This window comes from Charadrius vociferus, unplaced genomic scaffold, assembly GCF_000708025.1.
Source record: "Charadrius vociferus isolate BGI_N301 unplaced genomic scaffold, ASM70802v2 scaffold39, whole genome shotgun sequence".
NCBI lineage: Eukaryota > Metazoa > Chordata > Aves > Charadriiformes > Charadriidae > Charadrius > Charadrius vociferus.
The window spans coordinates 5167212-5185566 of NW_009650188.1; the positions used below are offsets into that span (position 1 = coordinate 5167212).

Genomic DNA, 18355 nt, shown 5'->3' on the forward strand with positions numbered 1-18355 from the left:
TATCCTAAAAGGAGTAGAGGCACAAGTTTGCTTATTTCTAAATCTTGCTTAAAAGCGTAAGATGATAAATTGAGAATGCCTAAGAAAAGGGCTTCCCTATGAGGGCAGCACTTACCTAAATACAGAAAGTCTGCACCACTGCATAGGACAAACTTGCCTGATATTTGGGGGGGGGGTAGGGGGTGGGGGGTGTGTTATTTTTAACTTCCCACTCACTGGGAAGGAGGAAATCTATCCCAGTTCTGTAAATCATTTAACCACGCACCCATGGCTGTGCAGGCACAAGCAGCAAGGAATTACACTTTCTTACCTGCAGAGAACACTCAAAAGACACAGGGACAGTAGGAAAGCATGGACTGACTTCTCTCACCTGATGTGATCCTGACCATAGAGCAGCCACACATTACAGCAAGAATTAACTCTTCCTTTTGATATCCAAGGTGAAGAACCCAGTCCCGAAACACCAGCCATAGAACTCAATCCCTAGTCTCCCACTTGTTTGCTAAAGTATATCAAACTTTGTCAGAAATGTATTATTTTAGGTAAATATATGGCTGAATGAACATATTACTATGCTTCCCAATAAATGAAATTAATTAGAAAATTGGTCAGAGTGGGGAAGGTGAAACCAAAAGAATAAGCACTTCAATAAAATCTGAATATAGGGTATATTAAAACATCCTTACAAGAGACCCAGGCATTTCAATAGTTTTTAACATTTCACTGCAAATCCTCCTCACTAAAACAAGATTCAAACAATGGTACAATAAAAATGAGCCAGGAAACTGATTCATTGTTCACATAGAAGAGAGAATGCTTAAAAATAATTGTTGTATTTCTTCCCAGCCCTCCAGAATTTGTCATCTTAATCAACCTGAACTGCCTTAGCTAAATTATATTATAACTTGCTTCAGTAGTGACTCCTAAACCAATTATTACTTTAAGATAGGTTCAATACCCACTATTTAGGAAACAAAGACAGTTATTATAACTTCACACCAGAACTCACATCAAAACAAATGCATACATTTTAAATAGGGAATGGTAGATTAACACTGTGGACAAAAACCCCACACATGCCAAAGCTCAAGATTAATGTTCATTACTAAAAAGATTTTAAATTCCTATTAAGAACATTAAAATATAAGAAAAGCAACTATAAGAACAGAAATAAATCCCAACCTATAATTTTTAACAGAGAAATTTTTTTCTTCTAGTATCACATTGATATTCAGCTGGGTTGGTTTCTTTGCTTGTTTGGTTTACACATCTTGCTGCTTTCACTAAAAGTACTATTGATCTTCAGTAACACGGTATCACATTGCCACTTGTTCAAGAAACATCCCTGTTGAGGTTCCTTTCTTAGAGAGCTTGCAATTTCCATTAAGCGTTCCAAGCACTTAAATTGTTCACAATTCCAAAGAGGCAAGCAACTGATAGCTGACTATCTAAGCTGATGGATAAGGAGCCATTTGGGTTTGTAGATATGACAGTGCCCCTCACATAAGAGTTTAAGAATACCTTTGACAAAAATTTTTTTAAACATCAACTTATTCCTAAGTGGAACACTTCACTGAATTTTTACCATTTTAAGGGTGCTTGCTCCCTGCTAAGCAAAAAATAAAGCAAACTGAAATGCTGACATTCTAATTAACAGCACTTGAAGTGACAAAACCTAGAAAATAATTTATGATATTTATGTTAGATACCATTGATCAACTCTTACCAAAAAAGCAACCTCTACCATGACCAAATCATGGTCCATTTAAACCCCAATAAACAAGCCACTAGTTCGGTTTCTGCAGTGAAGAGATACATACACTAACTTTTCTCATTCCAGCTCCTTAATCCAGCCAATACAAATTCCTGGATTGCTCCTCCTCCTAAATGTGGTTTAATGTTTTAATATTTGAACCAAAAATTTTAAGTGTTCACATCAATTTGTTACATGAAGCAAGCCAACCATAACCTCTGTTTTTTGAGTTGTCAGCTGCATATATTTAAAAAAAAATAAAATCACATGAGCAATACAAAACCTTGAACTTATTCTTATTCATCATTGAAATTACGCAAAGACAGGGAAGCTCAGTATTTTCTACCTTTCCAGAAGGCTATTGAGTTCATTTACATATATTAAAGAACTTCATTGCTCAAGCAATGAAAGACCTGAATGGAAGTTTTGTGTTTCTGTTTACCCTAGATCCCAAATAACAATTCCTCAATATGATTAGAAGAGGTATGTTTTTAATGTATGATTAATGTATTTCCCAATCCTCAATCACTTGAAGAGCCCTACAGGAGAAAACCATCTTTTAAAAACGTTAATGATCAACTTGCAATTAAGACACTGGAATGGTAGTTGGAAGATAACTTTTTACCAACCCTGCACAGCCATGGAAGCTTTTGCGTGTGGTTGGAAGACTTTACCTGGGGACAGTCTCAACAAAATATTTTTGGTCTCCTGTGTGTTGAGATGTTGGATTTGTTAACATGTACTTCAAAATACTAAACTTACTAACAGACAGCTTCATATTCAGATAAAGAGATTTACCTCTCTCACCGGCAAGGTTGTCACGCTAGAAATTTTACAACCAGTTGATTGAGAACCACATATCATTGTGCTTCTTTGACGTATGTGGAGAAACTCAATGAAGTGAAACTTTAAAATATTCCCCAATTCCTTCTCTCTTCTCTGTGAACACACATGGATTACCGTCCTTCCATAAAACCCTGTAATTTAAGAACTTCTAGTTGCAGTTAACACCACTGCATCGAGCCCCTCTCCATGCCCCTATATGAAAGTTCCCATTTGATCTGGACTATAATGCCATGTTTCTAGTTCCTAGACCTTCTCAAGCATGAACTCCTTCTGTCAGGCTACTTGCTGTACTACAAGTTTTCCTGCCATGTACCTACCGTGAGGACAGTGCACTTCCCATAGAGCTCCCGGACAGAGACTCTCACTGTGAAAAGAAAAACTAAGTTTCTGTCTGAGATGAAAAAAAATAAAATGCCTACATTTTGGTTATTGAAGAATATTGCCATAATCTGATTTTCCTTGAAGCCATGTTGGTTCAAGAAGCACTTCATAAATTGTTCCTTAATCTGAATTTTTAGAAGGAATTATATTTAAGCCTTCCAACTTGGCTTAGCACTGTCTCTCCAGGCTGCCAGAATAATTTTCCTCACTGAAAAAAATAGCTAAGCCTCTGTTAAGCACTGCATCAGTAGGAGAATAATTCTGCAGTCCAAAATGAACACTGGGGGATTAAAGTTCCTGCGTTGAAACTCTACTTGTTTTCTCACAAAGTCTGCTCCAGAACTTTTATCATTAATAGTTCCTCCACACGCTATAATAAAGTTGCTTCTTCTTGCTCTCGTTGGGAGGACACTTCTCTAAAATAAAGCTAACAGGAACACATACAAGCAGAAGTCCTTTTTCATCAAAAGCTCCTAGAGCCCAGTACTTTACTTTATTCAAACTGCTCTCAGATGCAGCAGACAGACTTGCCTCAAACTCCCTAATCCACCGACAACCAGCCTCAGGAGAGGCCAAAACCAACATCACTGCCAGGAACTGTGTAGCACAACTCACACCAGTAGCTGTGCAGGAACTTGCAGAGGGGGCTGTGAATCTGCCAGAGTCCCGCACAAGAGAGAAAGTTCTCCTGGGGAGAACCTCAGGCCAGTTCAAGTTATTTTTGTTCTGTTCAAAGTGACAAAAAGTGTGTTTGTTGAACCCCACGCAGCTCAAGACTTACTCCTTTTATTAAACAAGGGATGCGGTTCCAGAACCTGAGACCTGCTTCCTTTACAAAACACACTCTCATGTTCATTTTTCATATATAGATAACTTGATATTTAACTGTCATAAGAACTCCTCTAAGAAAAATTCCGTGTTTCACCCAAACATTTTTAAAATAAACTTTAAATACATACAGTTTCCAAATTAAGCGATATTCTTTTTTCTAACATCCATTTGACAAAGTCTAACTGTAATCAGAATGAAAAAAGTACACACACATCTTAACACAAACTTACTTCGTAGCACTTTCAGAGACTAGGGCAAAGAATAAAGAATCCTTCTTAGATAACTAGGTGGGAAGAAAAAAAAAGCAATGCATTTATACAGCTGCGCTTCCCTTAATTCTACCTCAAATATTTACACCACCATGGCTAAGTTGAAGTATAAAATGGAAAAGTGAGTCAAAAAGTAATAAACAGTCAAATAATTAAACAGTAGCAGTCTAAGGAATAAAAATTTACTGTAAAGCAAAAAATAAATATTTCTTCAACTTGAGGTTCGCCAGCATCTTAATTTGGAGCTCATGTCCCCAAAGCATTTTCTTTTTTTCTTTCATTCTCAGCAGCCCCCCCTTTCCACTGCCACTGCACCATTAACATATCCCTCCCCCACAAATTGTGCCCTGTACACTCAAAACCACACTTCTCCCTTCAACAAAAATGGACAGCATTCACTGCAACTGTGTCTACCCTGTACACACACAACGGCTCCATCAGCAGGGCCAGGCACCAGTGGGTAATCCTGGCACCAACTTGTTTTGTGGCTTTTAGCTGTTTAATAAAGAAGTGAGCAGTGATCAGCCTAAAAGCAGGTATTCAAAACAGAGACAGTCTCCCTATTAGTTACAGTCGGAAAGCTGTCTGTAGAATCCTTAGCAGAAAACGAACATGTCCTACTTCATACTCATTGAACGGGATTCCCCCCTTCCCAATTTATGAAACATGCAGGTATTCAATACATCCCTTGGAAACTTTGTTTTTGTAAGGTGATAAAGCAAACTATAAATTTGCAACAGCAGCAGCTGTGCCTGAAGATCTCACCTGTTTCAGCTATAACTTGGCCCTTTCTAAAGTGTCCTTCAAGCTTACAAAGAACTTAAAACACTTGGTTGGTAACAACAGTATAACTGGACCATTATACATGTATTACAATGATAATTTCTGTTACTGTTCAAACTGGACCCCTTGAAGGGCTGGCTTACTTTTGCTAGAAAGTTAGTACAAGACTTAACAAAGGATCATTACATGAAACAGCACACCGACTGCATTCAGGATAATATTAGATGACTGCCAAAGAGAAGAATATGGAAATAAAATCACCAAAAATATTTACACTTGGGCTTCTCTTTGGCTTGGTAAGCAGCTTCTTGAAAACACAGGATCACAAGGAATAGTTTTCTTAGTCCAACTTGTCTCTTACCCAATAACTGACTAAACAGATTGAGTTTTGAAATAACAATGATGCCTCTAACACAGTGGGAACAGAAGAGACATCTGTGTGTCTCGTATTGGTACTGAAACCACTACGGTGAATCTTATTTCCAGTATCTCTCAAACTTAATTATCTTTCAGATTTTTGCTCTTCTTTCTCCAGCGTAATTGTACCATCTGTACACAATGACCCGTTTTGATCAAAATGCAAAACGTGGGCACTTAGCCCACAAATTATTTCCTCAGTTCACCATTTTAAAAAAAGAAATATTTTTTTGAAAACAGTATTCATTCTGCAGTTGGTAAAAAGTTCAGCCTTAGCTAAGTCACAGATGTCAGTAGTCTGCATTGCATCCATTTCACAAGAGCTATCACTAAACCAGAAGTTTTCTCATACTTTGAAAAAAGCAATTGGCAGCGTATCCATGTCCCATGTGAGAGGTACATACCCACTATCATAATGAAAACCTTACTAACATAGTTCTGCATTCTCATCAGTGCTGGTATCAAGAGCTTGGCCATACTGCATCACTTGGGCAGTCTTCACATTAACACTGAAATCCAGATGAAGACTTTATATTTTGCTCTTATGGTAGGGCTAAAACCAGGAAGAATAAGGAAATGACCAATAAAATGAAAACAAGTGTAAGGGTCAAAGGTACTTTTCCTCCAAGGTACTTAAGTTTTTGGCAAATTTACTTATTTCTACAACCTTCAGCAAGGATTAGTAGAAAAAGACAGCATTCAAAGCAAGCAAGCCCTACTGGAAAAGCAGATAAACTTGCCTGAGGAAATGAACATTAAGAAAGAAGTACAGCTGTGTACAGAAACACTGAAAACCAAATTAGATTAATTATAACCTTGCCAAAGGGCTGAACACCGACTACCGGCAATTTTGCCTAATTGTTCAGAATTCTATCTAAAAGACATCTCAGATCCACTTACAGTAAATGAAACGTGATATGAAGAACTAGATACTTTAAAAGGGAGTAGGCTAAAAGTAAAGGTGTTTTCTTTTGGGAAACTGAGAAAACAGCAAAATTAAATGAGATAGTATAAATCAAAAATAGAACCACAGGTTTGTAATTGTTATGTGAAATGCTTAATGAAAAGATTCTTGTTTGCGACTAGAACTCTACCCAGTTTGAGATATAATATGAAAACAGTAAAAACATTGGATTTTAATAAAGATTTTTATTTGACCAAGATTTACTAAGAAGGCAACATTTAGAATACCCATGAAAGTATAAGGTTTCTGCACAGGAGAGATGATTTAGTGGAGCAAAAGGATTATGAAATTAGATACAAGGCAAAGCACCTTTGTATGTTTTGCTGTCCAAGTGAGTCAGTGACAGCAACTCCACACAGACTAAGTGATTTACTCTGCTGCTTAACAGCATCCACCACTGGCTAAATAGCTGAGCCATTCAAAGGAACCTGCAGGTCTTCTGGCCTGAATGCATAATTCCACTTGGATTCACACCGCTAGCCCCAAATTCCCTAAGTACTTAGATTTCCTTTATATAGAGGAATAATAAGATAAAACTGAAAGAACAGCCAGCCCCAAAAACATGTTCCCATGAAAAGTAGGTGACTCATTGCCCAGCTGTTCCTGACAGTGGAGCAAGGAGAGGCCTGAACTACATGACTTGAACCTCAGTCAGGAATAAATCCCATTAACTACCCAAGAAGAATTTAATGTGTAAGTACCACTTCATAAACCAGATGCTTTAAATTTTCAGTGTGCTCATTAAAATCAATTTAGCCATTAATAATTAACTGAAATAGTTATTAACAATTAAAAATTAGAACAAACTTAATGGGAATATTTTGTGATACATACTACCATGTTTCAATAAGCTCCCCAGGACAACTCATCATGAATCTCATCATTGGAATTATAAATGCAGCACGAGCAATAGCTTGTTAGCAATCTTTCTAGTAACATACTTGAATCACTTAGAGGGACCATCTGTCATCTTAACCTCTACAAGTAGGTAAAAAAACCAACCAAACAAAAAACCCCACCCAATGTTTTAAGTATTTTTACTCATTTCTTCTTGGTTCTTCAGGATGTCCAACTCATTATTCTGTACCATTGCACCCAAAAGAAGAAAACACTCACTCGATGCAAGAATTAACAGCTGAAAATTAAAACACCTTCAGAAAAAACAAGTATCGATCAAGTATATTCTTGCAACTAAAATATGCATGTCAGAAATAAGCTGCATTATACAGATTTAAGAATCTTTGGTCTACGTTATATATGAGTGTGAAAAACACCTGGACAGCATAGCCCAAAAAGATCACTTGTAATTAAACAAAATATAGACAATTACGAACTATAGTGCAGGATTAATTTTTGAAACTCATGGACAATGGAAGTTAGGCAGAAAACAGAGAGAATAGGAGAAGCAGAGGAAAGGTTGCCAAGATTTGCACACAAAGTAACAAAAATTACTTGAATTGCTTACCGCATATTCTTCTGGTGTAACCTTTAACACATCAAATACCACTGCATCAAAGCTCTTCTTCAGTTCAGCTGAACCTTTGTCACTCAAGGATTCAGAGCTGCTACTCTTCTGCAGAAACAAACAAACCCACGAATGATATTTTGGTTCTCTCGTCTTTTTTGTTTTTACACTCCCAAAAGTAAAATTTCTGTTCAAACATCACTGTTCACTGAATTAATATCAATTAAAAGTCATTCACAGGACATACTTTCTCCTGACAAAAACCTCTAAAATCAGAGACTCTCAAACTGACTTCAATGGATTTCAAAGGTATTCCTCAAAACACAATAGTTACATTCCAACACATAATTAAATTCCAATTTTGTTGACAGGAAAGTTAATAATAAAAAGAATAAGAATTCAGTCACATTGAATTTCAAACAGAAAAAAATACCACTACGGGAAGGAAAAAGACACAGTCTGCCCCAAAGGAATAGTTAACATCAAAGCACAGTATCAGTCTCCTCCTGTTTCTCTTAGAATCATTACAACTTAACAAGAATTACAATGTGAGCTACATATGTGTTCCGGTTGAAGACACTTAGTATAAACAATTCTAGTTTGTTTTTTCTAAATGCACCTTTGCAAAAAATAACAGATCCTAGAATGTTATTCTACAAGTCTTTATTTACAACATAAAGATTTAGCTTCCCTGCAAAATACAAACATAGGTCAAAAAATTAACACTTTGTATGAAGTTAACGCTTCATATTGGTTTCATATGTTTCATATGAAAACAATACATCTATGTTATGAGTACTTCCTCTAGTATATAGGTGCAAACCTAGGTTCTATGCAGTCATTACAAGAAAGAAGGGGTTTTTTGCATGGAAGTTGAGATGTTGCATCCAGATGTATGCTTCACATCTGAAGCCCAGGCGTACTTATTTCAGAAATATGCACGCAGCATGCAATCACTTTGCTGCCCTACACACTCCTCCCAAAACCAGAAAGGCTATGCATGCTTCTTGCTTCTTAGTTTCTTCTCATTTTCAGAAACCTGGTGTAAAGGAAACTCTTGACTAAAAAGGAAGAAATAAGACATGTGGACAAAACCATCATGAAGGACCACAGTTACTACAGTCAATAACTTATCAGGTTTAACTCCTCCTCTTCAGCAAACAGGATGCTTGCCTGAAGTACAGTATGGTACCTGCACGCTTCAGCAATAGCATAGCCTTGATGTCAGTGCTAACCAGAGCTCCTACAACAGTTTTGCCAATACTTTCTTTGGAGAGATTGAAGAGAAAGAAAACCAGTATTGGTGCACAGAGCTTATTCTCACCATTGCTGGGAGCTCCAGCTCAGCTGTGGCAAAACACACTGAGCACAAACCAAAACCTGCCTTGTCTTATGCTGGAGATTGATGTATCTGTAAGCACTCCATCCTAACCACCATCATGGGGGATGCCTCCTAGAAAGCTGAAAAGATTAGACTTTGCCCGTATAATGAAGGCACTTTCTGACAGTCTGTGTAATTTTACTGCTAATGTTGAAAGTTTTCAAGACCATGGATATGGGTTGTATACACAACATAAACATGAATGAGCACTTCAGATCACTTCTGATGGAAGCCAAACTTCAGTACTGTTACACTGTACTTCAGTAACACCTGCATCATGTCTGCTGATGCCAAGGCAGGAGGGAAGATAGCATGCAGTCACTGATGCTGGTAAATAGTTCTACTGCGCTACTGTCTTCTCCCAAAAACCTAACAAGGCAGTATTTTAGGGTTACACTATATATTTTGACTTTGTCTTTTCACTCACAGAAACAAGAACATTTGAACTCCTTGAGAATTCAGCCAGCTGAAATAAACCATTGGCCATTTTTAAGTACTTTTGTTATAAGGACATATAAAGAAAGTACACATTCATTTAATAATCATGTCTGGTTTTAGTTGGGTTCTTCCAACAGTACAATCTTTCTAAATAAGATGACTTTGAAAACACAACCAAAAACTCCAAACCAGACAGGCATTTTCAGTAATCAACATACAGAAACATTTTGGTTACAAATCTTCCCTCTTCACGATTAGTCAAGCTCGGAAAAAAAAAAAAAATACCACTTGCTGAAAGCATATTCATGTAACTTTGCCAAAATATATTTTAGTCAATTTTATCAGACATCATGTAAACATTCAAAACTATATTCTTGAGTAAAAAGAGACCTTTCCTCCAAGAAATTTTTTCAGTTGCTTGCCAACAAATGTTCAATCAATGATTCATAATACAATAAGAAAAGTACAAGAATCTGTATAAAAACAATGGTCTTAGAGATCGATGCCAGCTTTCTTCTTTAAATCTTGACAATACTCATGCATTGTGCTGGAGATTATTTGATTCCTTTTGATAAAACACTCCAATTCTCCTTTCACCTTGTTTGTGATCCTTTTCATTTGCATATGCACATGCAAGTACATAGCATACATGCAGCTCTGCTATCAAAACACATGTGTAAATACATAAAACAAACATCTTTGGTAAGGTCCAAAGATTCATTCAAGGAAGCAACTGTTTTTAGGACTTTGTGACTCTCATCACGTCTAACTTTCTAATGTTTTTGAATACCTTGTCTTTTCAACAAAATGATGAATAATGAAAGAAAGAAAGAAGATAAACTGAAATCCACTATGGTAAAAACATGTTTCACACTGACAAAAGCAATAAAAATTATATGCACCAGCAACAAAGTAAGTGTTTCCCCTGAGCAGAAAGCTTAAGTTAGTATTGTACATCTGTACAAGCAAAAGCATATACTGTCACCTAAAGAAGACAGACAAACAATGCAACTGGAAAGATCCCTCAATATAGACCGAAGGTAGAATTTCACTTCCCTTCATCCCAGTACTACACGGCATTAACAAAAAACCCAAAAACTTTAAGAGGGAGTGAATTGCAAGAGTTTTAGGAAAAAAAAAAACACCCCACACCACACAACCAAACCAAAACAAACAACAAAACCCAACCAACCAGATCTTGCAAACCCTCCAACACTGCTAAGAATTTAGGAATCAGTCACAACTCTCAACAGCTCCTCACGTGATCATAGCAAAAGAACTCAAAAAGTTCTGGTACTAACTTGACCCCACCCCTTCTTTTCTTTAAGTAGTAGGTGACAAATGGAAAAATACATTAACTTCAAAATAAGAGGCATCAGCATAGGAGGCCAATTTCCATTGCTTGGCTGATACACATGCTCTTAACTCATGAGCTGTTCACTTCTAGAGGGCAGAAAGGGACACATACCAATGGCTGAATATAGTCCAAGAGACAAAGGGAACAACCTTATTCCAGTGCTACTGTGTCAGACTGCCCCTTGACACACACACACACAAATACCTGTCCAAGAAAAGAACATTTCCCACAGGCCTTGCCAGCCCAGCTTATTACTCTAAGAGCATCTATTATTGTTAAAACTTGAAAAGAAAAGCTTCTTTGTCTAGATGTGACGGAAGAAAAGATAAAAAAGGCAGTTTTGGCTATAGCAAGGCTGTAAACGCTAGCTCATGCTTTATTTTGGTATACAAAGGTCAGAACTTGAAGTTATTCACATCTAAACTGGGGGATACGAAACCAACACTTAAAACAAGAATCTGCTGCACTAGATCTGTTAAAAGAAAAACTTACATTTTGGTGCAATTTTAAAAAATAGAGTACTTATAGTCTTAAGTATCCAATAACTGGTTTTTGTAATCCTTACCTCTGAAGCAGTAGCCGCAATATTAACACTGCTTGACTGTCCGTTCATTAGGTCCATACTGCCCACACCATTAATCTTCAGCCCTACATTTACAACAGCAGGATCATGTCCAGGGCAACCGAATAACCATTCCTGCAAAGCAAAAAGTAATCAGAAACCATTTTATTCACATGGTTTAAAAAAGATTTGGTATCTAAAATCCAGAACAAAAATAAAGTACTTCCAAAATGGCTATACCACTTTGACATCCAAACTTTACATTCCAACACATATTCTAAACCTACTTGAAATAGACACAAACAACTGAAGGTTCCATCACGATCCATTACTTACTGGCAGTATAAACTTTCATATTCTTTTCCATACCATTTTTTATATACTGGGTATCAATATGTAAATGTATGCATTAACCCTAACTTAAAGTTAGGCCTGCAACATCAGTTCACGTACGATTCTTTTCCTTTGATTACCCACTTTTAAAAGTATATTCCAGATGTTAACTCTATTAGATAACTTTTGCAAGATGTTATCCAATAGTTTGTCTTACATGTATATTCACCAGATTCAAGTGAAAATTACCACAAGAAAAGCAATTTAAGAGTACAAGTGAAATTAACACTTTCCTCCACAAATCACCTGAATTATTGTTTGGTAAAAAAACCCCAAACAAACAAGAAACAAAAACAAAAAAAAAACCACCAACCCAAAGGAAAACTCCACACAGCAACTTTCAATGCATCCTTGCAAGAATATTATTACTTTTCATTTCTACAGAGAAAAGGATGCAAAGAAACTGAAACCTTTGGCATCCACTACAAGAACAGTAAGACTACCCAAAACCTAAGTGTTACAGAGAGTAAAAAATTGGTTTAGGCTTAAATTTCATGAGATGCTAGTGCCCTCTAGTGTGAAAATGATTATAAATCAGTTTTCATAGGTCTATGTTTATAACAAGTGTGACTTTCTGAAGTTGCTATTATTTATGAAATTCAGTTTAGGTTTGTAGTGTAACTCAGAACTATAACATGGTCTGCAAATAAATGGAGAAAAGTGACAGGTAACTAATACATGACAAAATAGTATTACAGCATCTCATACTTAATATCTCTATGTAATGAAATAAATAAAATAAAGTAATTAAAAAAGCTCTATCTCCAGGTGACCTAAACCAGGTATGTCAGATAAACAATCCTGGAAGGCAAGAAACTGCAATATTTAAATAATAAAATAACCTCAAAAAAAGCAGTAACTTTAAAATGTCATTATAGGAATGGAATACAGAAAGGAGGGCAACTGAAAGAACGCCACATTGCGATTTTCAGTCAAACACTATAGCTTCTAGGTATCTGGGGGTATTAATGGCCCCCATCTGAACTACCTTGAGCTGTACTTCCGCAGTTCAGAACAGCCATCTGCACTCTATCCTTTCTTGTTTTGGTTTTTTCTTTTTTTTTTTAAAAACTGATGGGACTGTCTCATTCACAGGACAGAAGACACTACATTTCACTTTAACATCATACTCCCAGCCCACATGATAAAATTAAGACTGTGTTTCCTCCACTAAAATATACTTAACTGCATTTAGATTTTAACTGGTATTATACTAACAGACCATACGAAGGGAAAAAAATACCTCATCTTTGGCTTGCAAGTGTTACTGCTGCCCTCTCCTTTCCTACCTCAATTACCCTTCAGATTGTCTCATGTGGAATATTTCCAAATGCTCGGCTCCCCAATGTCTCTTTCCTATAGTCTTGTCATTTACTGAACTGGAAAGCAAGGAAATAAAACTCTAACTGATGTGTCATAATTTTCATTTGTGTAGTGACAGTACAGGACAGCAGTATCACATCTCCAAAACCAGCTTCACGTAAATGTTATAACATCTGCCAGTCAGGCTGCATCATAACAAAGCTGTCCACATAATGTTAATTTTATGCCCATTATTGCATTACAATATTATGTCTGAATACATTTATACTTTTTCCCACTTTGTGGGGATACAGCAAAGGTCAGAATTAGTACTGACTGTTATAAACTAGGATTTATCAATTTTAAAGTTCCAGAATTTGCAACATTTAAAATGCATTTCTGAAAGCTGCATTAGACATGAGAACATCACCACCCCCCACAACAATGAAAAGTCACAGCAACAATTTTGGCCAGTGTATCATTTAAGACAAATATTGAAAAAATCCTAACACTGGAATAATTAAATAATTTGCTTGCCTCACTACCTTTCAGTTCAACACCAAAATAAGTGCTAAACACCAGTATCAGAAAGTAATCAAGAGCAGAACTGTTCAGAGCGGCATAGCTAGATACGTGAAATAACTTGTCACCACACTGCAACAGTGAGTCACACATCAGTTTTCACTGTGAACCCTGTATATCTAATTACAAAAACTGAATTACATTGAGAAATTTGAAATTCCAGTTTCTTTCTCCTCTTCTGTTTAATAAATGCCTTTGTGCTCAGAAATGCATTAAATGTGGGATTGGAAGTGTTTTATATGACACATAAAATACCTAAGCATGCATTTATGCCAACCTGAAGCTTGGACACACTATGCCACACATACTGTACAGTAAAAAGCAAACTAAAAATACCGATAAAAAGATTCATCATACCCAAAGAATGAAAGTGTCTAGACTAAGCAGGGTCTGCTGTCTTCAATGGGTCTGAGTTTTTCTGTGAATTCACCCAAGGCTGTGTTTGATGATCATTCCATTACAGTGACTGACCTATAAACCCCCAAAATGGAACGCAGCTGGGTGAAGATGAGCAAGGGAAACGTGCCCATGAAGCTCAGAATAATGCAGGGTGTGACTGACCACAGCTGTTGCAAAGAAGCTGACTTTATCTCAACACAAAGAGGACCAGACAGTGGCCTTTGTTTTAGATAAACAGCTATGTCAGTTGAGCAAATCATCTGACTATGTTACAGTTGAGTGAATCAACTGGTGGCGTAAATGTTTCTCCCTGAGTTCATTAAAAAAAGTAAATTCCTTCCTGAGTTAGCGAGACCAGCATGAGGGGGAGTAAGTACATGGCTCAGTCCAACACAGAGTACAAAAACTAAACAACTAACAGGAATTTCAAAGAGAGCAACAAACTTGAGCTGGCTTCAACCCACATATTTCTTCCTGGCGACTGGGGACACCTAACATTGTGATGGTGAGCATATTCTAGAGACCAGTAACGGAAACCACAATAGTATTGTGTTTTAACTTTGTATTGTAATTGCTATATTTTGCTAAGTGTAACTTTTCAGTATATTTTGTATCACTCTGCCTAATCAGAAACTATCTTCAGATATGTAAATTTAATATTAAACATTACACCCTCCATCTGTGGAACATCTGAAAGAACCTGGTCAAAGAGTATTTGGCTCACCTAAGCCTGAATCCCTTCCACAGAAATATCCAGGGATATTCTTGTCTCAGCTTGGGTCAAACACTGTCCCAAAAATATACTGTAAAAACAGCATTTTAAAAGACAATCCTAAAATTACACTCAAAACTTCCTGTCCAATACAAAAGCTTTGAGGAAACATAGCCACAGTACAATTTTATGAATGGCTCAAGAGTCATGATGACCAAGATACTCTTTGTTCATATTCATAATGTCAGTACAAAATGCCATTTGTTTTGATCACAGATCCCCATGAACAAAACAAAAGTGCCTTGCATTGATTAATCATCAACTATGAATGCAAAGCCCCTACACCAAAGAGTTTGGGAACCAAAGCACTGTAAGAACCAAAAGACCAGTTCCATACTCAATCAACCTGAGCTCCTGATCTTGCAGAAACTCTCAGTGGTATTTTGACAAACAGTATAGAAAAAGCTATTTCTTTCTAAACAAGGAATAGAAGTGTATCAGGCTCCACTGAACTCTCACTGCCCCATGCATACTGCAGCCTAGCTAGATTCAACTACTCCACACAATGACCTCGAGATACTTCAGTGAAATCTTGGAGCCACTGATTGGATTCCAATTCTGGATCTGAGCCCTTTGATTCTTAGTTAGAAGTGCATTTTTTCCAGCACTGCTTGGCACATTCTAAATTAACATTACTTCTAACCACTGAACACAATGTAGAAGGTTCAGTGAAACAGAAATACAGGTTTTTCAAGCAACTGTCAACATCTGCCTAATATGCACCGAGTCGGATCCTTCTGTCTGGAAGTACTTTGTGAAACCACTTCAGTATCTCAGATGCCTCACTGCCCTTTTCATCAGAACTTGTTAAATACAAATTTATTTATAATTAATTTATAGTTCCCTACCATACAGGGCTACAAGAAAGAGCCTCTATTACAATTATTCATCTTGCACACTGCAATTCCTACTTTACATGAAGAACACCCAGAAATGCTTATGGTTTTGGGCGTTGGGTTCCTTTGCACTTCCCCCCCTTCAATGGTATTGAGGTAAAATCTCTCTGCTAAAAATTCACAACAATACGGCCAAAATAAATCCAACAATATTAAAAATATGGCAGTGTTAAGATGCTGCCACTTTAATGCATTCTCCATGTACTGCTTCCTTAATCTTTATAATGCACGCACTTATGAAATATTTTTTAGTCTGATTCTTGTTTTTTTTGATGCACAGAATATAGATTATACACTCCGCAAGTTCACTATATAGATGTTGTGAGATTAACTTCAGTCAGGTGTTGAGCAAGTAAGGGTACAGGAAATTCTGCTGACGCAACTCCCAGCATGGACGCCTCATACACTGACCACACCTCTCACTGGTCTGTATCAAGTTGGCAGGTGGAAGTTCTGGACGTTACGGTGTACGGCAGTGCTGCATGCCCCTAGCTGCATACAACCTGCCACACACAAAAGTTAACTGTTTGGAAGTGGTTCAAGGTGCCCCAGGGGCACGCAGGCACCAAGAAAGGTTAAGTAAGGGAGACAAAGTGCGCTGGCACACAGGCACTACATCCACCACTGTACAAAAGAATTCATGCCACCTGCCATCATAGCAAGGGCTGATCACACTCACAGTTCTCCCCTGCAGTTTGGTGCACATACACCTCAATACGCCTAGAAGACCTGTGTACATAACGACTGTGTTGGCAAAGGCACATACTACTCAACACTAAAGAAAAATCACTCATTTGCCAGGCTGTATGTTGTCTGTTGTGCAACAGGAAAGAATCGGGAAGTAGTACAAGGCTGCACTGTGATAACATGTCATTACAGGTACTGCAGTGGGAAAAAAAAATAATTCAGGGTAGTCTGAGCAGACTACCAGGCTTTTAACGCTCCTAACAAAGACAAATGCATGACTTACTAGTGACTTCACATTAGAACTTCCCAAAGTCCATAGGAGCTATGTACAAATAGGTAAAGCTAGAAACATGTCTAAAGATGGGAAGAAAGGTTATTGTCTAAAAGGCAAAAGCAGAGATAACTGCTAAAAAATACCCAAACCAAAACAAAGAACTTACAAAATGAAACATGTTAAAAAAAAATACAAAACACACCCCACACCAAAACAAAAAAACAAAAACAAAAAAACCCACAAAAGTCACACAAGTAAGCAGAAAGTCAGCAAGGAACAGGCAACAGGACAAAGAATGATCATCTGACTGTGAAAGTAGATTTTGTCCGGCAAACTGAATTGCACCTTCCAAACCATATGCTTCAGTTTTACACTCAACCCATCAAAACAAAAAACCCAACTAGATTACTACACTGTAAGAATAAAGATAGTATGTACAGAGTATTAAAAAAGAAAAAATGAAAGCCACTAAAACACATACTTCAATTTTCAATAAGCATGATAATATTAACAGGTAATATAAGACAGTAAAACTGACAAAAATAGAAACTTCCACAACAGAGATGAAATAACAGCTGAAGCAGCTTAATATAACCCCATCCTCCTGCAGGAAATTTATCATTGGAGATAATCAAATCCCAGACCTAAGACTTCACATACTACGAAATCCCCAGTCAGACACATGAATCTTGGCAAAGCATTTGATAAGCTGCCACTAGTGAAGACTGAGATAAGAGACACTAGTAGAAGACATGCACAGGGTAGAGACATGACAAAAAGCGAGATAGAAGAGCATAGTCTTAGAATAAGAAGAGATTACTATCAGTTATTAAATATCCAACACCAGTACAAATATTAGAAGGATAAAACATTTGGAAATACAGGAAAGCAACATAATACAGGTAAAATAAAGCTATCTGATGGACAGAAGAATGAAAAATGAAAGTCAATCATTAAAGGACCTTTTGGGTTGATCCCTGTAAAATTTCTGCTATGAATTTCAGCACATCAGTTGGAAATGACTGCCACCAATGCTGTAAGCATGAAGTAGCCACATAAGATCAAGATGTTTGCATTAGTTATGGACAAATACTACCTCCAAAACATTTCACATGAGACATTCATGCTGTACTCTATGCAGTTCTGGTCACCTGGCTTCCAAAAGCTTTTTAAACGAAACGTGCAGAGAAGGGCTTCCAGGTTCTCTGAAGACTCCATTGCAGAAGTGGAAACCAGGAGACCTCAGCTTGCTTATGCTAACAAACTGAAATCTGCATGAGGATACACTTGCCATGTTTAAATACCAGGTAGACAAACCAGGAGTATGAATAAAATGTAAATTTATGCTCAAAATCAGAATATAGCAATCAGATTCTAGAACAGTTTCCAGAAAACAGTACTAAAAGTCAAAAACCATAGCTGCTTAAGTTGACACGATTTCTTTCAGGAAGGAGCCTAGTATTATATGGCGCCTGCATCAGCAGTATAGCTAACCCAGTAACACAGACTCCTTTTTTCATTGGTTTGATTAGTGCTGCTGCAAACTCAAAGCACTTCTATACTCCTTCTCATACAACTCAACCATTCAGTTATGTCACACATC

At 37.1% G+C, this 18355-nt stretch overlaps 1 protein-coding gene across 2 annotated transcripts in view; it reads right to left on the reverse strand.

Annotated features, from left to right (window-relative positions):
• Positions 1-11507, reverse strand: part of RALGPS2 (Ral GEF with PH domain and SH3 binding motif 2) — a 100170-nt gene extending 88663 nt beyond the window's left edge. For both annotated transcript variants that reach the window (XM_009892850.1, XM_009892849.1), the window contains exons 1-2: positions 11451-11507; positions 7710-7817 (exon numbers count right to left, since the gene is read on the reverse strand). In XM_009892850.1, the coding sequence (XP_009891152.1) occupies positions 7710-7817; positions 11451-11507 (165 nt within the window). The remainder of the gene's footprint in view (positions 1-7709; positions 7818-11450) is intronic.
• Between the last annotated feature and the right edge of the window lie 6848 nt (positions 11508-18355).